This window comes from Onychomys torridus, chromosome X, assembly GCF_903995425.1.
Source record: "Onychomys torridus chromosome X, mOncTor1.1, whole genome shotgun sequence".
NCBI classification, from domain to species: Eukaryota; Metazoa; Chordata; class Mammalia; order Rodentia; family Cricetidae; genus Onychomys; species Onychomys torridus.
The window spans coordinates 65,577,170-65,602,763 of record NC_050466.1 but is presented as its reverse complement, the minus strand read 5'-3'; the positions used below and the strand labels follow the sequence as shown (position 1 = coordinate 65,602,763).

At 33.8% G+C, this 25,594-nt stretch overlaps 1 protein-coding gene across 5 annotated transcripts in view; it reads right to left on the bottom strand.

Moving 5' to 3' along the window:
• Window positions 1-25,594, bottom strand: part of Cnksr2 (connector enhancer of kinase suppressor of Ras 2) — a 234,530-nt gene that overhangs the window by 108,978 nt on the left and 99,958 nt on the right. For all 5 annotated transcript variants that reach the window (XM_036175532.1, XM_036175527.1, XM_036175528.1 and 2 more), the window contains exons 6-8: window positions 18,830-18,949; window positions 12,591-12,650; window positions 7,452-7,520 (exon numbers count right to left, since the gene is read on the bottom strand). In XM_036175532.1, coding sequence (XP_036031425.1) covers window positions 7,452-7,520; window positions 12,591-12,650; window positions 18,830-18,949 — 249 coding nt within the window. The remainder of the gene's footprint in view (window positions 1-7,451; window positions 7,521-12,590; window positions 12,651-18,829; window positions 18,950-25,594) is intronic.

Genomic DNA, 25,594 nt, shown 5'->3' with positions numbered 1-25,594 from the left:
AAGATAGTCTTGGGATAAGATAAAATAACAAATACTTGAAAAAAATGAATATGAGAATTAAATATTTAATTTTAATTGGGGGAAACATCTCAATAGTTTTGTGTTTAATGAATAACTCTTCAATTTACATCCTCCATAATGCTGAAAGGCAACTATCCAGTACAATAGAATATGTCAAGGCATATGTAGCTATTTTTAAAGGGTTTTTGTTTCTATGCAGCTTAATTTCAATGGAAAACTTAGACAATGTTGAGTTACTCATCATTTGAATGCATATATATCTTCAATATCTAAAATTTTCACATAAATTTGAAAGTGTTGTATATAAGATGTGTATATACAATATGTGTCTTGATCTGAGTGTTCAGTACTTAAAAGGGAAATTTCTAAGAGATAACAATTTCTTATCGCCAAGGTAGAGGAATGAAATAAAGCAAGGCAATTTCAGCAATCTGAGCAGTTACAAAGTTTTCCCCTTAGAGTCCATTCATCAGTCATCCAGAAGTCCTGAGACTTGTACCTTGATTAACCCATTTAAAATACACATGAAGAAAACAGCAATCATGGTCTTTCCCTTTAATGAATCACACATACACATTCCTACTTATATTAGGTGGACCCTCTGTGTCACTAGCATCTCTGCATTGGTAAGATGATTCCAAAGCTGTGGGCATAGTTCAGTAACTTGTATATAGCTGTCATTTCCTTTTTCCATTTCAACATGGCATTTGGTAATGTAGTCTCTTAAGGCCAAAAGTATATTTTGGAGGCTTCATAGTATTCATTCATATGTGTAATGAAAACTAAATCAAAGCCAAATTTATTTTCATTTCAGCACCATTCATGATATCCTTTGATTTCTCCAAATTGTAAAATTAAATGAGTCTGAAAGGTATTGCTAGGGAAAGAAGACGAAGGCAGTCACGTCACAGCACAAGGTAAAACTGTGGACCAAACCTCAGATTATATAATACAGAACATTAGTCCGTAAAAAATCACAATAATACAGACTTTAAAATAAATGTTATAAAGATATCTCTTAGTTAAAATTCACAACATTGTGTTGTCCTCATATATTTAAAATTATTCTGTTTCAGCCAGTCTTTCCTATAATTCAGTTCTGTTCTTCAAAAAACACTGGAAATTTATCTATTTTAAAATTAGAAACAAATAAAATATTCCCAGTTACCAAAGTTATGGGAATGAACCAATACTTCATTATTTTAAAATCTAAATTTGTCATTGATTAATTCTGAGAAAATATCCATACTTCTAAATTAAAAATGTATAACTGCTTTGAATAATTCTTAAACTGTCATTTACACGTAGACACTTCTAAATATTGCAATGTCTACATTCCAACAAAAAACTAAGTGTATATATGCACATGTAAAATTAACTAAATACCATTCTAAATATTTACTAATAAAATGTTTCAGTTTAAGATTTCCCCAATGTAGGAATGGTCTTTAAAACGCGTTTTATAAGAATTCTGACAACCAACACAAAAAATGGTAACTCAATGGCACCCTTCAGTCGGTATAGTGGGTACACACCATATAATATAATTAAAACATCTCCTCATTCCTCCTATGAAGATAATAAAATGTACAAGAGGACAGTGTTGAAGGAAATATAAATAAGAAATGATGGTAAACAATATGTAAAAATTTAGCTGCAATGCTGATCAGAATCTTAATGATGTTGCATACTGTGGATAAATTTACAATTACTGTTATGGTCTATGGAATTTTATGTGACATGTGTTCTATAGTATTTTTCTTTCATGCAATAATTTTATCAGAAAGTTAAATGCTATCTAGTAATTGTCCACAGGAAGGAGTAGATGAGGCCAATGTGACAGATTCTTACTTCGTTGTCAAGGGTAGGAAAGGACTGAGATTACTTATGCCAATTTGCAAATGAAGTTCACATTTAAACTAAGAACCTAGAGTATGTAAAAGAACCTCTATCAATAGATAAATTTTAAGGATACAAAACAATCACTTGTAAGTTCTCATTTAAAATTTCATTTAAGAAGTAGATTATATTTAACTGAAGGTATTCTGATAATAAAAAGAAGTTACAATAACCATTTAAGAAACCAATTCCACTCTTTACATTGAAGCTACTATCAACTAAATAGCAGAGTAACAAATCAAGACACAGAGGTCTGCAAAGAAAAGAAATTGGTTGACAGGAAGTTATCTTTATTAAGGCATAACATAACTAATTTATTTTATAGAAGGAATTAATAGAATGAATTCTAGTTTGATAACAGAAGGACAATGAAGTACTGTGGTGGATGATAAAGTAATGAGTTGATTATGCAAAATAAATAATACAATTTATGCCAAATAAGTGATACATTAAAATCGTTTTGCACACAATTTAATGAAGATGTTAAATTTAAAATAATAGATAAAAACTAATGTCTCATAAACTACTATATAAGACAAATAACATGCATTACCATGACTAACTGAAATGTGTGATACATTGTTTAATTTTACTGTCATATATTTTTCACCTTCTAAAAGATTATATTTCATGTGCTCTGTTTCAGAATACCAATTCTGAAGAACCCCAATATTGTTTTTGTACGTTATTATAAAAAACATTTACTCATTAATATGCTAAACATCTTGCCAATATAATTAATTTCTATAGTCTAGTTAACATCTTGTGACTATATGACCAATATATGGGAAATACCAGAAACACTGTCATTTGAGGTCTCAGTTTTCAATATTTTGGGCTTAAAGGATTATAAGATAAATAACTTCTCCTTTGAAAAGAGGAATAGAATAGGGAAGGATAAAGAAATTTGAACAAGGCAAGAATGGAGGCAAAACAGTTAAGTGAGAAGAGATGCATATAGTGAAGGAGAAGAAAAGAAATGAATTAGGAAGGAAAACCAAAATTATAAGGACAAAATTTACTTAGGAAACTGGAGAGAAAGCACATATAATGTTAAACAGTATCATGAAATACATGCCACTAAATGACATCCAGGAAAGAGGTTAGAGCTAAAGGGGGGTAGCATGGAGATGAACTTTAATATATTTGGATTATGTTGACTTCTCCCCCTTTCAACAATGCTCTCTTATTCTGGGATGGTTGAAAAAAAGGTGAGGCCACAGTCAGAAATGAGAAGCTACGTTGAGAATTAGAGAGGCCCAGCCAAATTTAGAATGAAGTTCCCAAGTAAGTCAATAGTCCTTCAGTCTGTTGTCCTTCCTTCATTCCCTTTGCTATGACTTACAAGTCTTACATAGTCATATTTACCACAGTGAGAGAGTAAAACGACACTGTTTTATAATGCTTATCTTCTATCTCTTTAGCTATCAATGAGCAACAGTGCTACTTGTACAGTCTATCTTCTTGACATCTCAACCTGGTCATTCCATTTAGGTAGCTTTTATAACCAAATCTATTGAACCACGTTTGCCTAAATATTCAAGAAGTGAAATAAAACGACAATGGATATACTTTAATGTTAACACAAAATAGAAGGAACTTTTCCAAATGCCAGATTCAATCACAATACATATCCCCTTCTTTAAAATGATATGCCTAAGAAGAAAGTGTGGATAAAATACTTAGAACACTCACAAGAAAAAAGTATTAACCTGTAAATTAGCAGATTCGTTATTGATATGCCCAGATTAAAAAAAAATAACTAGTGTCATCAGTAAAAAACATGCTTAAACTCCATCATGAGGGCAGTGCTGCTGGTTCAAACTATGCCAAAGTGGGAGGAAGAGGGAGTAGAAGGAGAGAGAGTCGGGGGAGGGATGGAAAAGAGACACACACGCAGAGAGAGATAGAGAAGGATAGATTCTAGGGTGTTTTCAGCAGCCTTTGAGGAGTTGATCTTCACTGGCAAGGAAGACATGCAATAGGAATCATTCTGCTTTGCTTGGATGTTCATGATTTTTTTTCTTCTTCCTATCTGGCAGTCAGTTTCTCAGCCACAGAAGTATAATGAAGAATATAGCAACATGAAAATGGACCTGTAATTTCTAGTTTAATTTCAAGTAACTACACACACACACACACACACACACACACACACACACACACACACACACACAATTTAAATAAAAGAACATAGGAGAATCACACACATCTAGACATGAAGGGGTAAGAAAGGTAAGAAAGTCAATTGCTATTGAGCATATGAACCATACCAGCCATTTAAAACAATGGCATTTAAAACTTCCCCCAGCTGGATCAGGCCCTCTGGATTAGTGAGACAATTGAATAGCTTGATCTGTTTGGGAGGCACCCAGTCTGTGGGACCAGGATCTGTCCTTAGTGCATGAGCTGGCTGTTTGAAACCTTGGGCTTACACAGGGACACTTTGCTCAGTCTGGAAGGAGGTGACAGGACCTGCCTGTACTGAATCCACCAGGTTTAAATGAATCCCCAGGGGTGCCTTGATCCTGGAGGACATGGGAATGGAGGGGAGGGGCTGGGAGGAAGGGGGGGGGGGGGAGAAAGGGGAACCCATGGCTGATGTATAAAATTTAAAACACATAATAATAAAAAAAATTAAAAAAAACTTCCTGTTATTCATTTATCTTTCATTGACCCTCATGGGAACATTTAAAATTGTTTTTCAAAAAATTGATATAAAATTTTTTTATATTGTACAATATTACCTGCAGTAGTAAGAAGATTTTAAAATTACAGAAAACTACTGAGATAGTATCATCTAAAATAAGATTTAGCATCACTGTTTTCTAATTGTTGAATCAGGAAAGTTATAAACTAATTCTGATAATATTTTATCATTCTGGTGAATTAATTAATAGATTCGATAATTTATATTAATTATGTATTTCAAGTATATTATACTACTTTTTATTGTAACACCATAGCCAACCACTACTCTCCATTTTAATCATGATAGGATACAAAGAATAATTGCAGATCACAAATAAGTCACACTTGTTTCAAATAATTCATCTACCTACCCATGCTTTAGTAGTATGAAAACTCAGAGAATGAAAACTCAGAGAATTTTCATCCTACTCTCTCTGTGTATTTTGAATAATGTTAACACACTATACAGACCATAACACAGGCAACAATAAAAAAGAGGGAAGGCTACTTTACATTAAATGAGAAAAATCCATGCACAAATATGCCTCTTACTTGAGCACAAAGAAGAAAATCTGGTAACTAATCACATTATTAAAAACAGATACTTTCATAAAACTCAATATATCTTCTTGTTTCTGTTTTGATCCCAAACACATTTGTTGGCTCCAATAGCAGTCTACCAAGAAACAGGACTCCAAGTGGTCCAACTACAATATTAGGTAAAAGGATGGAAGAGAGGTAGGAAGGTCAATTGTTATCACGTTCCTAATGTGTACCAGTATTTGTGCTTGCTGTTTTACATATTTACCCATCTGAGGGGAATGAGCTCAGTGAGCAATGGAAGTAACCACAAGCTTGAAACCTAATTCCAATTTCAGTTCAATGGATTCAGTACTCTAAGTACGTAAATTCTCCCTTTCTGTTCTCTTTACTTCCTAATACATACCCCCCCACCTAATGTCTCATTGAATCTTGAGATTTATTCAAATGATTCTTAACTTCTTAAGATTCTTACTCCTTTGGTAGTTTTATAAGTAGAATTGTGGAAGGGTACAATAAGATTGAAGTAAGAGCATGGGACTTTGAGTTAGAAATTTACAAGATGTTGAATTAAATACTTTTTCTGAGTCAATTTCCACATACAGCAGCTTTTATGCAGGATTTATTATAAAGACAAACAAAATATAAAATATGTGACATGATATTTGTGTGTACAGTTACACATTAAAATTTCAGTTAATGTTTCTAGAAAAGGTAAACTACTCTGGTAATATTAGGCATTTAAAGCCATAATTAAACTTCACAGCTAAAACTAGAACTAAATTTCTCCAATCCTTATTCTATGCAGTTTTCAAAAATTTTTAAATATTCCTGGAATGAAATGCGTATGCACATTCTCATAGCATTTAAATGTCACCAATTCATACAGATTTTATTAGTTTATCTGTAAACTTTAAGACTTTGATTTTCATTTAATGAATGTCAGATCTGCTCCATAAAGAGTACTCTCTAAACAATTTTCTTTTTCACTGGAGACTAACTTTCAACTTTAATTTGATCAAGTAGAAACTCATGCAGAAAATATGCAATAGAGGCTTCTTCATGTTAAAGTCTCTTGCAGAGAAGGAAGCAATATGAACATAAAAGAAGGAAAAGCTACCAATGAACTGGAAGGGTTAGTTGCTTTATCCCCTTGCCCAAATTCTCAGACTATATATGGGTCCAGAAATTTCCAAAAGGACAACCACTTAGAACAATTTTTTTTTATAATGACAAAATAAAGTCATTAGTACTGTTATATGGTAGAAAGCCTTTGTGTATTATCAGCACATTCTTGTTCAGTACCACACCACACATACACACACACACACACACACACACACACACACACACACACACACCAATATATCTTATTTTTTAAAAAGGACTGTCTACTTTTATATCAGGTAGATAATGAACTCACTGAAGAAACATTTTTAACTTTCATGATCATTGGGAGCCTTTCTAAACTTTCTCTAAGAAAAAGCAGTTTTCCCAAATTTTCTTCTCTCATTATGACATGCAGAAGCAAATTTAGCTCAATAGTATGAACAGAAAATGATTACTCATCCTAAAGTTACTAAACTATATGTAGAATATATATATATTTTAAATTACTGTACTTTAAAGATGAAGATTATTATATTGATAATTTCAGATTATTTCAATTTCAAATTTTGGCAACAGATTTTATGTTTGCCAATTAGGGGAAATAAAGTGAACCATCTGAGGCATATAAAATAAACAGAAATGAATACTGTTCATTTTCTACATCTTTGAAAATCTATCACATCTATCATAGGCATTAAATGCCACAGGCATTCAGAGTTGTGAGAACAGATTCAGGAGCCTCATAGTTCCTCTTGGCAAACAGGAGCCAAGTCAGCTACCGAGGATTATAATTTTTACAAAAATGTACATTTAAATTATGCCAAGTTTTCTACACATTAATCAATAAGTCAATGTTACAACAGATGAATGAATGTATCTTTATCTCTTTCTATCTCTATATAAAACCATTAAATGTATCTAGTAGCTAATTCACAAATCTACAAAAATGAAAAAAATTATGTTATACCAGAAAATGTCAAATTTACAACCAGAATATTTCCTCATTTTTCAAAAATCCATGTCTTTCATACCATCAAACAATTTGGAAGAGTAATCATTCAGTTCTTTTTTAAAGTTCTTCAATTATTTTATATAAAATATTGGCCTTTAATTTCACTGGTATTATTTGAAAGTTTCAACAAATCTTTAAATTGGTTTCTCCCACTGACTCTTAAGGTAATTATACATACCACAGTCTGATGATTAACTTGAATCACTTCATCACCAGCATGAATTTTCTTGCATCGATCTGCAGGTGACTGAATTTAACATAAAAGAAATGATGATATGAGGTTTATCAGCTTTTTTCTTTCTCTGGGAACATCACACAAATCTACCTCTTTAATTAGATTAAAAAAATTAGCCATAACTTTCAAGTAATTATTATAATGTGGTTTACATTCAGGTTATAGCTACTGATGAAATAAGTACAAAGTCATGCACAGATATTACACTGGAAGATGACACACTTAATCCAGAAAACCCTGCTAAACACCACTAGGCAACTTGTTTGAAAATACATTTCACAAACAGGTAAATTTAAAATAAAATAATAAAAGAAGGAAATAAAAAGAACTAAGAGGAGAAACAGAAGGTGTGGAGCTGGAAGGGTGGGAAGCGGGGAGGATCTGAGAGGAGGCACGGGGGGGGACTCTGGGATCAGAATATATTGTATAAAAAGCATTTTCAATTAAAATGCAAAAAATATCTTTGTATATTTCACAATACTGTGAGTTTTACTTAAGCTCTATCCATTTAATGTAAATAATCCATATTAATGTAAACAGATCAATATTTAAAAGTATATGTTGATAATTAGCATTACACTTTGAAGCTGGATAATTAAGTTGCTAATTTATTTCACTATTAATAAAACCAATTGTGAATAATACAGAACAGAAAATTAAAACGCAAGCAGAAATTAGGTCAAGAGTACATTATATAAAATTCTCTCCAAGTGTCTAGTTACAAGAGCATGCTGTTCTGTCTCATATACTGTAATACAATTGGTTGACAAACCACACTAAATGAAACAACATGCGTATAGCATATAACAATTTCACCACTTCACTTCCTTAATATAAATTTAAAAACAAAAATAAATAAAACCAACCTGGTAATTTAACATTTGTATGTTTTAAGATGTATAAAGGAAACTAAATGAGATCTGTGATAGACATTTTTTAATTCTACAGGTTTTATAATAGATTTTATAGCCTTATTTTCTAGTTCTACTGATTAACAATTATATGCATTGCAGGCATATTTATTTGGCGATACACTCTTTTACACTAACTATACAGATGGATTTTTATAGAACATATTGACCTATTAAAATCATTTGCTTGTGTTCTGATACTACTCAATAGTATCTATTAAAACAACAACAACAACAACAACAAAGAAAAATAGTATGGTGACACAATCTAGAAAATAAAACACCATTTTTAAGACCCAGGAATGAGAAGTACTTTAAAGGTGATTTTTGGGTTATTTTTGTTTTATGTTTATATGCTCCTCCCACCATGTGTTTGTGCGTGTGTGTGTGTAGGTGTGTTTATCTAGGCCACAGGTTGACGTCAGGTATTTTCCTCAAATTATTTAAGCACCTTATTTATTCTTTCTTCTTAGAATGTATTTATTTATTTAATTTATATGTGGGCAAGCTTGTGACTTAGTGGCATGTGTGGCAACCAGAGAACAAATTTGGGAACTCAGTTATTTCTTTCTACTATGTGGCTTCTGGGGACAGAAGACAGATCAATATGCTTCGTATCAAGTGCCTTTACCCACTGATCCATCTTACACACCCTTTAAAATTTTTATTTTTACATTTATTTAGAATGTGTGTATGTGGAGGGGGGAGGAGACATACACAGGTCATGGCATATCTATGGAATTCAGCAGATAACCTTAAGGCGTTGGTATTCTTCATTTACTGCATTGGTTCCAGGAATGGAACTCAGGTTGTGAGGCCTAGCATCAAACATTTTTATGTGCTGAGTCCTCCTGGTGACTCCACTGCCTGGCTTTTGAGTCTATTTCTCTAAGTGAACTCGAGTTCATGATTTAGCTATACTGAAGGGCAACAAGCTCCAGGGATCTACCTATCTGCTCCCCTGTACAGGTGTACAGAGGCCCTCTGTGGTATCTGGCTCTTATGTGGGTGCTGGGGATCTAAATTCAGGTCCTCATGTTTGTACTATAAGCAGTTTGCACAAACAGCCATGTCCTCAGGCCAGTACCTTTTAAAAAATTCATTTCCAATTTTTAATTATTTTGAAAACATAGAAAACTTCAAACTGTATTACCTCACTGGAACAAAAGTTTTTGCCTACAAAAAATTGCCATAGGCTAAAACTCAAGATAATATTCCAAAAAGTACACTATTTAATGAACTAAGAATACTGTTAAGGAGGTAGATTCATCTGAAATATGAACCCTATTCTAAATAAAAAAAGAATCAGTGATCTCAAAGTCTTTAGGCAGTAGTACCATATCAGACCAGCACCATGGAACAATTCTGAATGGATTAAACATCGCAATGCAACAGTGTCAAAGAGGAATGGGGGAAAAGTGAAGCCAATGCCTCTGGTCAGGATATTAAAAAGGATGGTTTGCACACATAAGGCTAAAAATACAAGTTTTGCATAGAAAGGAAAAATCAGAGCAAGCCATACAAATTATACACTTTCAATGTGTAGGGTTTTGTCAGAGATCATTTCTTTCAATTCCTCATTTCAAACATAAAAAATCAAAGAACTGGGGCACAGCAAAAAAAAAAAATGTAACCTACCCACTTTAGTGACAAGCTTTACTAAGACTCAACACAGAACTTCTAATTACAAATTATGTAGGGCTACAAAATATTTAAATATTATCAAGAAAAAAGAAGAATCAAAGGATGAACTATAAATATGTGATTGATATGTGAACTAAACCCAGATTCAAATTTTCCTTTTATCATTTAGCTATTTACCTAGTTTAACCGAGTAAGTAAAGTGTATGAAGCATTAGTACTCAACAGTTACTTTCATAAATTTCAGATAATGGAGGGCAATCCATTCCTATCAATTTATTATTATTATTTTTTGATTTTATAATTTAATTTTACATGTCAGCCACAGATTCCCCTGTCCTCCTTCCTCCTCCCCCCCTTCTCCCCTATCCATTCCCCATTCCCATTTCCTCCAGGGCAAGGACTCCCCTGGGGATTCAGTTCAGCCTGGTAGATTCAATCAAGGCAGGTCCTGTCCCCTCCTCCCTTCACCCAGGCTGGGCAAAGTGTCCCTGCATAAGCCCCAGGTTCCAAACAGCTAGGTCATGCACTAAGGACAGGTCCTGGTCCCACTGCCTGAGGGCCTCCCAAACAGTTCGAGCTAATCGACTGTCTCACTTATCCAGAGGGCCTGATCCAGTTGGGGGCTCCTCAGCTATTGGTTCATAGTTCATGTGTTTCCACTAGTTTGACTATTTGTCCCTATGATTTTTCTAACTCTCATGGTAGAACTCTCATCCAATGACTACTGGAGGTGGATGCAGAGATCCACGGCCAGGCCCCAGGTAGAGCTCTGGGAGTTCAATTGGCGAGAAAGAGGAGGGATTCTATGAGCGAGAGATGTTGAGACCATGAATGGAATAAGCACAGGGACAAATAGCCATTCCTATCAATTCTTCATGACACAGTACAAAAGCACCACTTCTGTGATTTCTTCTCTGGTTTACTTGACAGCATTTATTAGTTTTTCCTTAATGGATCAAGTAAATAGTAGTATTTGCTCACATAGTTGGATCCTATATTCATATTTTGCACTTCTTGAGGAAAACAAAACTAGTTTATTATATATATCCTTCCAATGTTTAGTGCGGTGCCTGGATCACAGCAGAGTTGAAGTGGGTCTGTTCAATGACCAGTGAGTGCATGAGTGATCTAAAGAATGTACAAGCAATTAGAGGATGATGGCAATAGTGTAGTGTATAGTGTCTTACTGAATTTCAGACTAGGAAATATTTCACAACATACATTTTACTGATTTTCATGATGTCTACTTTTTTTTTTTTTTTTTGAGACAGGGTTTCTCTGTGTAGCTTTGGTGCCTGTCCTGGAACTTACTCTGTAGCCCAGGCTGACGTCAAACTCACAGAGATCCGCCTGGCTCTGCCTCCTGAGTGCTGGGATTAAAGGCATGCGCCACCACCACCCGGCCCATGGTGTCTATTTTTAATATCAAATATGAAGGTGCTATAACATTCCACTTACAAAGTGTTTCAATTTCAACAAGAAACTAAGAAAAGATAAATCAATAATTATTTAGATTTAGTGGGTGAATTAACTACAGAGAATGGTGATTTCAAAGAAGAAAATATTGGTAAAACATAGAGATCAATGATAATTGAAATAAGCTTAATTCCAGTACAGTATTATTCAAAGGAACACAGCATAAAGATGCAATTTGTCTGAATCTTTAAAAGAAAATAACAAATTCAAAGTTTATCACCTACTTGTGAAAGAAAAGGAACCTGAGATAATGAATGATTTTTTTGCTATTCAATTTCTATTATGCTAACCATGTTAATGACTGACAATGCATTTCTATTTCTCTTTTTAGAACATAGCTATATAGTTCTGTGTGCCATTATCCTTAACTTGCTTAGTTGATTTTTATAACTTAGTGTGGTATATACTGCTGATAATCTTTTTCCAATTCATAGTCAGAACACCTTTTAGATTCTTTTCATGAAGGAAGGTTGTTCTTAGGATTCTGGGTCTATGGTAGAACCTTAGAATTTAAATTTCTAGCAAGCTCTCAAAGTAGGCTGATGCTGCTAGTGGAGGAATCTCACTGTTAAAACCATTCAGCTACACCTCTATTGCATTGAGCTGAATTATTCTGCAAGTATCCAGAAAGTCCGATTGATTAGATGTTTCTCAAAATAACTAAACTAATTGACAGATGGAAGTAGATTATTTTAGTTGTCACAATAACTTGTCATGAACCAGAAAGTACGTAACAAAGACAACTCTCTGTCTTAAAAATGGAAAACATCTGAATTTCTCTAAGTCACTATTCTATACTAAATAAAATGACTAAATTCCAATGCATCCAGAATCTACCAATTTAGTAAGTATTTTTAGATATGGAACAACATTTAATCTTAATCATGTGAAATACATACATACTCAAATTAACCCACAGCTCCAGGGAGGCTAGCTAGTAAGGAGGATCCTAGGAAGGATGCATGGACTGCCCAGTGATGGAGAAATGGATGAGATCTACATGAGCAAGCTGGGAGTGAGGGGGGGATAATGGAAATATTTTAAAACTTACATTTTCTGTGGTCCCAGTAATTACATGGAGGCCATCATACGTGGATTTAATGTACATACCCTAAGAAAAAGACAGGATCAGAAAAAAGTGAAGCAAATTGAACATACTGTCAAATATAATGTAAATTTATTTATGAGTAAACAATGCTGCTTTAAAACTGGAAAAAATTATCACATGAATGTTCAGTTTTCTAAAGGTTGTCTAAAGAAGCCTATACTCAATCAAGTAACTACTTGATAAGTTAAATTGCCTTAAGAACATAAAATTCAGCATGGTATTTCAATGTCCTGAACATACTTCATTCTTTTAAAATCCATACTGTACATCCTGTGGAAATTAAAGATTATAGTAGGAAATTCAATTTTTGTATACATGTAATTGGCCTATTATATATGTTGCAATTTTATAATTAAAAGTAGGCATCAACAGAGATATTCTATCTGTAAATACCTGGAGGTAAAACAGTAATAAAGTTTTACTTATATAAATTTTGTTTTGTTATATTGTAGCATTCTATATTTTATTTTGTAGTATTTTATATTTTTCTGTCATACAAGATTCATATATCTGATATATAAGCAATTTAATAATAACCAACAACACATTTACAGAAAAGAATTCATTTAAGATTTACATAATGAAATAAAATTTAATATTATTTTCTCATACTTTTATGTTTATTATATATCTAGACAACCATATATATATATGATTTCAGTGAAAAGAAAAATGAAGCAGAAAAGTCAATTGTATGGAAGGTCCAAGGAATGACTAGCTAGTTCTTTTATTATGAAAATTCATTTCAAAATATCTTAAATAAAATGGCTAATAGTTCCAAAAACTGTTGAGCCTGAAGCTCTAAATAGGAAATGAAATGAATGTAATTTTAAAAGAAGGTTGTTTGCCAGTAAACTCTATTTAAATGGAAGTTCACAGTTTAATAGAATAATAAATAATAGCACAAACAAAAGTATACATGGAAATTAATTGACAAACTGGCTAGTCATTTTTGGCTATAACAATATGGTAATATTCAACCTTATGCTGGTCAGCGTATGACACACTTTTGAGTTAACATTTATCCCATTACTTATTGGAAAGCAAATACTATAATATTAAAAATCTTAGGAGAAAATGATTGATACTGACATTTCTACCCTAGCTATTAACAAGAGTTTATCAAATCAATAAAAGATCTTAAATACTATTTGTAACAGGCAAATACTACATTTTTAAAAAAAATTTCCTCTAAAAGATTGTGAGCAAATAAAGTGGGAAATGGCAGCAAAATAAATAAAACATATTATTTGGACATGGAAACAATCATCTACAATCTGTCTGTCTGCCTGCCTGCCTATCTCCATCATTACTAGTAGCTATTATAATGGGCCTGGCCCTGTTTTAAATATCTTATGTGTATTTTACAAAAGTCTTTGTGGTGTACCTATCATTGACACTGTTTCAGAGGTAAGCAAACTAAGGCACAGAATACCTGGATAGTAAGCCTAAGGTGGTGAAGTCAGGTCTCATGTCTGAATCCAGACACACAATTAATGAACTCCTGACTTTTGGAATTATTTACTGGAGAGTTATTGTATTTTTCTTATAAAACACAATCCATGGATATTGTAAAAAAAAATCACTAGTTAATGTATATTATTTTCTGGCAGTCCCAGGGATCAAGTTACAGCCTCCACTCATGACAGACAAGCTCTCTACCATTGAACTACACTCCTAGCTGTTGAAATCTAGTCTAAAAGTCTAAAAATAACCCTAGCAATATGTAGTATGCATAATGTAGTTTGAAAGAGTATCTAGGTTTGACATTGGATAGTTTACAAATGTATTTCAAAGTCATCTCTGACAGTGTTAAATAGAGGTTGATTATACTTCTTTCCATAATTCTTTCAATATAAGGTATATTGATTATGATTACTGATATTTGATAAGAGTTTAAATGATTCTATAAAGGTTTTGGTCATAAAGAAAATCTATTATTCAGAAAAGAAGTGCTCAGAAAAGAAACCCAAATCCTGGGAAAGTGAAAATTATGTGAATAATCCATGATTCAGGAAATAATGCTTATGTATAATTATAGCAGAAACTAGGGAATGCTAAAAGTCACAGTTCTAACAGAGTATTTATTAGACACAGGATTATATCATTGATGAGATAACAACTGTGTTTTATAATTTATATTAAAGCTTTTTTTGATTAATGTAAATATTTACATAAAGTTAGTGCTGGGAATAGTGGTGCAAGCCTTTAGTCCCAGCATTTGGTCTTCCTGGTCTCTTTTTTTTTAATTCTTGAGGAAAAAACAATTCTGGAATTGATTTGAACAGCTCCCTTTCCCCTGATCAGCTTGCTAAACTGATGTTTGCTTCACATCATCTCCAAATACCAGTTGAGTAATAGTAGCCAGAGAAGCCTTACAGTCACAATGGTCAAACAAGGCACATTTGCAGGTAGTTCAAGCACCTCACAAGAGAAAGAAGTCTGAATCCAAGCCTCCAGAATGATGCCTTGAGGCCCCTCCCCTCTATTCAACTCTTCACCTTGTCTGCCATTTAGTTTTTAAATATTCTAATAGTTCTCATTTCCATATCTTTTAATTTTCTGCTACTCATTGATTTTTAAAGGCAAGTCACATGGCTTAATTACATCTAAGCACACTTGTTTGCAGTCTCTCCCTCTGCATTTGCCTTTTAGACATTTCCCATGGTTATGCACATGGTGAATGTTAGTCAAATTTTCAAATTGATTTATTTTAAACATGACCTATGCAGGTTACTTGAAAGTGAATGCACTTTGAAATAGCATTTTGAATAAGTCATGTAAAGCCTCTAATCTTTTGATATGAATCATAAGAAAGAGGTTCACCCTTAATTCTTTCAATTAATACTCAATATTTTTGGGTTTTCTTTCTCTTCTTGTGAAATATCAATTCAGTTGAAGTATTGCCCACTGTCCTTTACAAATGACGTTCTTTAAGTAAATTCAAAATTAAGATTATCTTCTCAAGCTGTTCCTACCTCCCTTTAGCCATTCCAAATTTGGATATAAGATCATGAAAAAAATATTTGCCATATATATTTTATTTAGATTTACCTCTAATGGCTATTATTTAGTGTGAAGCAACCAGTAAAAATCCATGGTTCTGTTCTTACTTGCAAAATGAGAAAATTAATACTGATTCCGTAGTGTTGTGAGGAAAATAAAAGGCAAGTGAAAAGTACTTCTAACACCTATCCTAACTTCTATTTTTTTTCTTTTCTCTGACAGTTGTTTTTCAAACTACTGAAAATTTTGGTTCTTGCTATTTTAAGTTTATGTCCATTGCAAAAAGAAGATACAGACCTAACTTAAGTTAAAAAGATTTCTTCAGGGGCTATATGTTCATAGAGAAATAAATTGTTCATAAAGTCCATCAATTAGTTTTATTTAGCTCACTTCACATGCCTATTGTTTCCCAGGGTTTTAGTGAAAATTGAAGGGGAAATTACATGTTTTTATTCAAAACAACGCTGTTTAGAATCAGAGTCATAAGCTCAAAGACCATCTAAAGATGATGTACCCTTGCCCCTATATTTTCTCTGTGACAAAATAAAGGTCATAGAAGTTAAGTTTATTCTCCCATATCCCTAAGACTGCTCTCATATTTTATGTAAATAATTTTAATCCAGATTCCCAAATTCTATGCTAATATAATGTATTAGTTTTTAATTTTTTGTTGTATACATTATACTAAGAACATCTTTTATTGAAAATAACTGAAAGAGGACGTGGAGAAAGGAAAATATTTAATATTATATATTTGAGGGCGTTTTATCTTCAAAAACAAAATGAGTTTGGTAAAGGTAATCAAAAGGTGCACAGTCATTCAGGAGGAAGTGTCCCATTCATATGGAGATATGTTCCAAAAGTCTATGCTATATCTGGAAGCATAGATAGTATCAAACATAGTATGTATGCTATGTATGTATTGTTTTTCCTATACAACCATAATATTGATAAATTTTCATTTATAAGTTAAATAAGATTAAAAAGAACTAATAGAACAATTACAATTACATACTGATATAATGGTTATATAAATGCAATTTCTCTCTCTCAATGTATTATATATTTTCAATTTATCAGATACAGGAACCATTTTATGGCTTCTTCTTAGTATATCTGATTTGTACACGTTGGGGCTATTTATAAGTTAAATTAAGAGTTGACAAGCTCTTGCAATGTCATGACTGTCAATTTAATAACCTCAAAAGCTATTAAGTAGTTACTGAGTGGATATCATATATAGTTTGACTAAGCTGGACTAAAGGATTACTCATGTCCCAGATGAGTTGGAATAAGATTTTAATCACACTATTCAGAATGGTATGCAATCTCAAATGTAACAACTGTTTGTTTCTGGAATTTCCATTTTATATTTTGGGACTGCAGCTGATCAAGTTAGTTGAAACCACAGAAAGTAAACTTCAGATAAAGGGGAAAATGCTGTAATGAGAATTTTAAATCATAAGGTTTCTTCATGTAAACCTACAAACATTAGAAATAAGCTTTTAAAAGAAGTCAATATTAGATATAGTATTTACAACTTAATATGATGTCATCTAACCAGGATGCTAGGCTTGATTTTAATCTTTTCAAGAAAACATTTATAAAAACAAAGAAAACTCAAGCAAAACAAACAAACAAAAAGCCAACACAAATACTGCAAACTATGGACACCCAGAATCAATTTGTCAATGAGCAGGAGAAAAGTCTCTGTACAGAATACATGAATTGTCTCAAACTAAATATCACTGGTGGTCAATAAAGGCTTTCCTCTCTGAAATAATTACAAACATAACTCTAAAGATATACATACATATCTATGTGAAAACCACTTAAGCATATTGTTAAGAATATGCTTGTTTCCAAGATTTCTATTTTCCAGAATATCATTATATATGGGGAGAAAGTTTAGAGCACATATGATGAAATTAACATTTAGTAAATATGTTGTAGTTAAATGTTTACCTGAGCCAATTTGTTTAGTATGTCTGTATCTTCCTCATCCATATAAATTTTATATGCTTGCTTTGTACAGTTATATTATATTTAAAAAGCTCTCTCTCGAGTTAAATTTATAATTACGACATTTTTAACCAGTTGAACCAACTGTTAACATAATAAAAATTATCAATGCATTTCATGAATGTTAGTCTAGTGGTAGCACTATCCAGTTGTTTATTCAATTCTTATAACAAGAGATGTGAAAAATAGAGGGGATGCAATTCATATACATTATAATGTCTAGGGAGATGGTTCAGTGGGTAAAGTGCTTGAGAAGTAAATATAAGGACCTGAGTTTGGATCCCTAGCATCCACACAGAATATTAAGCATGGTGGAATTTGACCGCAATCCCAGTGCGGGGAGAGACAGGTCGTATTGGGGTGCTTGCTGGCTAGTCAATCTAGTGAGCTCTAGGTTTAGTAAGATACTCTTCTCTCAAAAAAGGAGAGAGCAATTGAGGAGGACACTCAATGTGCATACATAGTCATGCCTGCCCAGACACACAACTACACATACACAAACACACAAACACTATACGTGGACCACATAAAAAAATGTGACTTTTTAAAATTACTTACCAAGGGGAAGGAAGATCTATTAAAACCAGAATAAATCAAAGTAAAACAAATACAGAAAATACATACTTGAATGGCAGATAACACTGTGCTTATTGTAAAACTCTTAAATGTCCTTAAGCTAAGGAAATTTAATTGGTGAAAGAATGCAACCAATGATTGCCCAATTGAATAGGATAATTCAGGAATTCCCATTTACATCTCTCTCACTTTTTATTGGTTTGTCTTTTTTTTTTAAAGATTTATTTATTATGTATACAGAGGAGGGCGCCAGATCACATTACAGATGGTTGTGAGCCACCATGTGGTTGCTGGGGTTGAACTCAGGACCTCTGGAAGAGCAGTCAGTGCTCTTAAACACTGATCCATTTCTCTAGCCCTGGGCATTTTCATAATAACCTCTCCAGCCTTGGTCTGTCTTTTCAAAGTGGTTTTTATGACACCCTCCTACCAACTTGACATCTATAGGAAACAAAAAGAAAAGGAGGGCGAGTTTCTGTGGAAATTTCTAGACTTCTACATTTGGAGGCTGCCTCTTTGCCCACATCATCTGCTGTATAGTGATGGACGATGGCTTGAGTACACATGATATCCCTTACCAGTCCTTCACTTGGTTTAATATTTGCCAGCTGAATCACTTCCAGGTGAGCAGACTGTGAAACCAGAGGATCTGATGACAGAGATATGATGTGGTCACAGACTCCAGAAAGAGTTTTACACTGCAAGTGAAAGAGAGAAGTTATGGGAAACATATGTTATAAGTAACATACAAATCAACATTTATTATCATTTTTAAAAAGTTGTGCTTTCTTTTTTGTTACATGTCTGTGTGAACAATAGTGCTGATCCCTCACAAGCATCGGATGTCTCTAGAGCTGGAGTACAGGCAGCTGTGAACTACTCAATGTGGTACTGGAAAGTAAACACACTCTTCTTCATGGAGCCATCTCTCTAGCCCCTATTATAACTTTCTAAGGAGGAAAACAAAGTGAAAGAATACCAACTGGCATTTGAGTTTTTAAAAGTTCTTATCCAAAAGGTCACATAATACACAAAAGGTATCTATATTTTTATTATTTTATTTTATTTTTGGTTTTTTGAGACAGGGTTTCTTCTGTGTAGCTTTGCACCTTTCCTGGAACTCACTTGGTAGCCCAGTCTGGCCTCGAACTCACAGAGATCCACCTGGCTCTGCCTCTCAAGTGCTGGGATTAAAGGCATGCACCACCACCGCCCGGCATATTTTTAAATTTAAGGATATATGAACTGTATGTCTAGGTGTTATTCCAAGTTATAGTTATATATTATTTATATTATTTGATGCATCAAGCCTAAATTATTACCTAACAATTTTGTTAATCTGAGAACCTCTTGATATTGAGGTTTAATTTAATTCAAGTTTAACTAAATTCTAAATAATATTAAAATCTGGATTCTTTTACTTAATGACCAGAAAACTTTCAAAGAATGATCAAGGTCCTTGAAAGATGCACCACTTGTTTGGTTAATTCTTGCATTTTCATGACTTTCTGCAACAATTTTACCTTTGTATAAACTTCCTACTTCCATCAGGCAAAACTTGCAAGAATCTGTTTTTTCACCTTTCAATGACCAGTCAGAAACTTATTTTCAAACCTTCTCAGGCAGGGAGCATTTATATTCTAGTCATATCTAACTTTTCCCTGTACCCCACTTACTACTCATGTGTTAACACCACAAATATATCTTTATGTGATCTGAATGAGCATAAGCTCAAATAAGCAGTTTTGTTTTTCCTGAAGGGGTTACTTGCTCTGTGGGGGCTGCATTAGTCTTCCATGAAGGTGATGATTCTCTCTGTCTCATTGGGCTCAGCTACTGTGCTACTGATACAGATACTGTCAGGCTAAATTTGCTTCTGTAATGGGACTCATGATTTTGGCATTTGTTTTTTCAAGACTGCACTTTAATTGTTGTTATCAGCTCCTAAAGACAGACATTAGTCACATAACACCAATACCCAGAGAAAAAATACGGGCATGAAATGAGGATAGATGTATACAATTACTACACTGACAATAACTTTGTCTGTATGCAAGTTATATCCTTGAGACTGTCTTCTTCAGATAAAAAATTAAATGAAGCAATTAAGAGTGCCTTATAAAGTTTATAACCTATAATATGATGATATATATTTAAAACAGCCCAATATAGTTCTTATCCAAAGATAATAAACAAATACTCATCTTACCTATTTGTTTTTACCAATAAAGTCCTTAGTTTTTACACAGGAGATTAATTAACACATGACCATCTTATAATAAACAACAATCACACTGCATAACAATCATAGCAAGTTTACTCCTCCCCCTCTTCCTGACATTAAGGTCTCAGTACTTTGGCTACAATGAAAGTATTTGCTCTGATAAACACCTACTCACAAGTGATGGTTAGTGTTAATTGCCAACTTGACAATCTAGAATCACCTAGGATATTGGCCAAAGGTATGTTTGTGGGGATTATCTTGATTACATTAATTGAAGTGGGATGACCTGGCCATTATGGGTAGGACTATTCCATAGGCAGGGGATCCTGGATTGTATGAAAATAGGGAAAACTAGCTGAGCAATGACATGTATGCATTCATTGCTGTTTCTGATTATGGATGTAATATTACCAGCTGCATCAAGCTCTAGCTGCTGTAACTTTCCTCATAATGATGGACTATAACCAGGAACTGTGAGTTAAAATAAATTCTTCTGTGTCAGCCTCCATAATGCTTGTAACATAGTTGTGAACCACCACACCATGTTTACATTATTATTTTAAAACTCAATCATATTTAACATTACCCAAGACTGTATTTTAGAAAAACAATAAGAGTAGGGAGATACACTGTAATTATTATCTAATATTATTGCTAGCAGAAATTATTTGTTGAGTGTCTACAAATGTTTGGTACAAAGCAAACTACTTTATATTCATTCTCATTTACCATTCTAATGTCCTGAAGTAGGTATTATTATAGCCAGCTGAACAGATGTGAGAATTAGGCTAAAAAACAAGTCATGTTTGCTGATTTGGCAGAATGATCTGAATTCTTAATTATTGTGTTTACTTTGATTATTAATCATTAACTTGTTTATAATTAACTTCCCTCTGTATCATTTTGTCTGCATTATATGTGTGTTAGATAACACAATTAAAACATAGTATAATAAAGTAAAAACACATCTATGAGTGCTTTGCAATTTAAAATATTGTTTGGAATATGCCTTTCTTCAAAAGCTTATGTCAGTTTTAGCAACAAAAGGGCAATCTTACTATATCTAAAAGATGACTGATAACCACCTCATAAAGGGCTTTTTCCTTTTTTTAAAATATTCATTCCAAAGGATTTCATATCTTCCAAAAGCAAAAAGCAAGAACTTCTTAAAATACGTGTGAAATAAATTTAGAAGCTGAAGCTCCCTGGTGGTCCAGTGGTTAGGATTCAGCACTCTCTCAAATAAATCTAAGGGAATATACAATGACAATGAATATTATGGCTACCTAAGATTGTGACAAAGAATTAATGACTGAGTAACAGTGGAAAAGGTTAGTTATGATGAATAATAATTTAAATATAAGTGGTTTCAGATTATTTTCTACAGGGTAGTTAATATCAGATATGAATTAACATAATTAATGGTTTGTAATCTTAGAGTATGGCGTAGCCCCTCCCCCCCATATGTTCTTGTGAATCAGCTTGTCTATCTTAATATAAAAAATTCTAAGGGGTAAAGAAAATCTAGGAAGAACATGTTTGAAATAATATGATTTTAAAGCACTTTAGAGAAGCCACAGCATAGCTTCATTTGATTAATAGTAAGTTATAACATTCATTATCTCTGAATGTATCCAATATACTAGATGAACTTTGACCCATTGTATTTTTAAATGAAAATGTACCAAGTGATCTAAACATAAACCACAGTGAAAAGCTAAGAGATGAGAAAGTCTTACATTAACTGCAGAGCACACCCAGGCATGATTAAGTTACTTGAAATAGTTTTGCTTATACAAATAACTGTTGTTCTGCTCATAGCCTTCAGAATATATTAGAGAAAGTAAATGGAATTCTAATCCATCTGACCTCATTAAAAACCAAACCAAACCAAACCAAAAAACTCCAGGTACATTAGGTTAAACAAAGGCTTTACCAAAAGCAACTTCTACTTTTCACATCTATAAATGAATACAAATAACAAAAGTTATACAATACAAAACCACAATGAATTAAGAAAATAAATGGCATACACATATGCCTTGATACACACATAATTTAAATAACTCAAGCTTATTATCAGTTACACAGACAAGAGTAAGTTTTTTTGTGGGAAATGCTAATTACTGATATAAATATTTTTCAATTATAACAGTTTAGAGAACAGAGTATGCTTTTACTATTTGGTTTGGATATTAGAATAATTGAGTATAAATCTTGCCTGTATCTCTGTCATTTTGGGATGAAATTTGTATAAAATATGTATTGATTCAAATAATGATGAGAATTCTAAATGGTAAATTTTTTATTTGGAAATATAAGTATAATATAATAATACTTAGTGTCTCAGTGCTTGACAGATCCCGCCCCCCCCCCACCTTCCCCCCAGCTCCTCCCCTCCATTCCCATCTCCTCCAGGGCCAAGACTCCCCTGGGGATTCATTTAAACCTGGTGGATTCAGTACAGGCAGGTCCAGTCCCCTCCTTCCAGGCTGAGCAAAGTGTCCCTGTGTAAGCCCAAGGTTCCAAACAGCCAGCTCATGCACTAAGGACAGATCCTGGTCCCACAGACTGGATGCCTCCCAAACAGTTCAAGCTATTCAATTGTCCCACTTATACAGAGGGCCTGCTCCAGCTTGGCTCCACAGCCTTTGGTTCATAATTCATGTGCTTCCATTTGTTTGGCTATTTGTCCCTGTGCTTTTTGCAATCTTTGGCTCAACAATTCATGCTCTTACAGTCCTTCCTCTTTCTTGACAATTGGACACCTAGAGCTACACCTGGGGCCTGGCCGAGGATCTCTGTGTCCACTTCCATCAGTTATTGGATGAGAGTTCCAAGATGACTATTAGGGTGTTTGGCCATCTGATCACCAGACTAGGTCAGATCAGGCTTTCTCTTGACCATTGCCAGCAGTCTACAGAGGATGTATCATTGTAGATTTGAGGGGACCTCTCCAGCACTCTATTACTGTTCTCATGTGGTCTTCATTTATCATGGTCTGTTATTCCTCATTCTCCCTTTCTGTTCTTGATCCAGCTGGGATCTCCTGCTCCCCTAAGCTTTTTCTCCCTCAAATCTTGCCCTTCATTACTCCCATTGTCGTCCAGGTTACTCATGTAGATCTCATCCATTTCTCTGTCATTGGGCAATCCCTGGGTCTTTCCTAGGGTCCCGTTTTCTAGGTAGCCTCCCTGGAGTTGTTTAACAGTCTAGTCATCTTTGTTTTACATCTAGTATCCTCCTATAAGTGAGTTCATACCGTGTTTGTCCTTCTGAGTCTGGGTTTACCTCACTCAGGATGATTTTTTTCTAGATCCATCCATTTGCCTGCAAACCTCATGATGTCATTGTTTTTCTCTGCTGAGTAATACTCCATTGTGTATATGTACCATATTTTCTTTATCCATTCTTCAGTTGAAGGGCATCTAGGTTGTTTCCAGGTTCTGGCTATTACAAACAATGCTGATATAAACATAGCTGAGCAAATGCCCTGTGGTATGATAGAGCATTCCTTGGGTATATGCCCAAGAGTGCTACAGCTGGGTCTTGGGAGAGATGGATTTCCATTTTTCTGAGGAAGTGCCATATTGATTTCCAAAGTGGCTGTACAAGCTTGCATTCCCACCAGCAGTGGAGGAGAGTTCCCCTTGCTCCACATCCTCTCCAGCATAAGCTGTCTTCTGTGTTTTTGATCTTAGCCACTCTGACAGGTGTAAGGTGGTATCTCAGAGTCGTTTTGATTTGCATTTCCCGGATAATTAGGGATGTTGAGCAATTCCTTAAATGTCTTTCAGCCATTTGAACTTCCTCTGTTGAGAATTCTGTTTAATTCTATATCCCATTTCTTAATTGGACTGTTGGGCATTTTGTTGTCTAATTTCTTGAGTTCTTTATGTATTCTGGATATCAGCCCTCTGTCAGATGTGGGGTTGGTGAAGACCTTTTCCCATTCTGTAGGCTGTCGCTTTGTCTTGTTGACCGTGTCATAGGACACCTTATAATAAGCTGTCTGGCTTTTATAAGGCCAACAGAAGATTTCTTGTCTTCTTTGCGGCATTTAAAAAGGGCTTACAAAAGGTTAAGTTCATCAAAGATAATTTCTTTTTTTCTATGATGTCCAAATCAAATGATAAAGGGTTTTAAACATATCTTAAAAAAAAAAATCTTCACTTTTGTCATAGAACAAAACCTGAGCATGTGGAAGTAGAATTCATTGTATGTTCTGATCTCAATTACACTCAATAATTTCTAATTGTGTGCCAGGAGCATAGATCTTGGTGGCCATCTTAGAATCCTACTTCACCATAGATAGAAATGGTAGAAATGGAAAATTATCAACAGAAAGTCACTGAAATAATATGCATTCTTTTCTGAATCACAGCACTGGATTTTTTTTTCTCATAGAAGGGCAGCCATATGAGACTGATGAAGAACTTGCAACTGAATCCCAGCTTACAACTCACTGGCTGCATGAGATGGACAAATTTCTTAATCCTTGCAAAGTGTCTAAGTTCTGTCACACATGCACATTTTAATTAAAAAAAAAAAAAGACAGTGCCTACTTCTCTGCATTAGGGTGGGAACCCATTCTAAGCTAGAAACCAGAACTAGATCTAGTCTATTTACCTGCTTTTAGTGACCAGGAAGTGGTTGCAAGTAGGTTTGTGGTGGGTCCCCAAGCAGATTATATCTAATAGAGCAGTGGTTCTCAACTTGTGGGTCATGACCCTTTGATTGAATGATCCTTTCACAGGGGTCACATATCACATATATGCATATCAGATATTTGTATTATGATTCATTACAGCAGCAAATTACAGTTATGAAGCAGCAATGAAATCATTTTATTGTTGGTCAGCACACTATGAGGAACTGCATTAAAGTGATGCAGCATCAGGAAGGTTGAGAACCACTACAATAGAGGATATATATACTACTACACAGGCTCAAAGATGACAACAAGTCGGAATATCAGTGAACTCAAATGAGGTTACTAAGAAGGTAACTTAATTGTGCCTTGGGAATTCAAATAGAATGAGGTGGATGACCTCAGTAATTTAGAGACTATATTATATATATATATATATATATATATATATATATATATGTGTGTGTG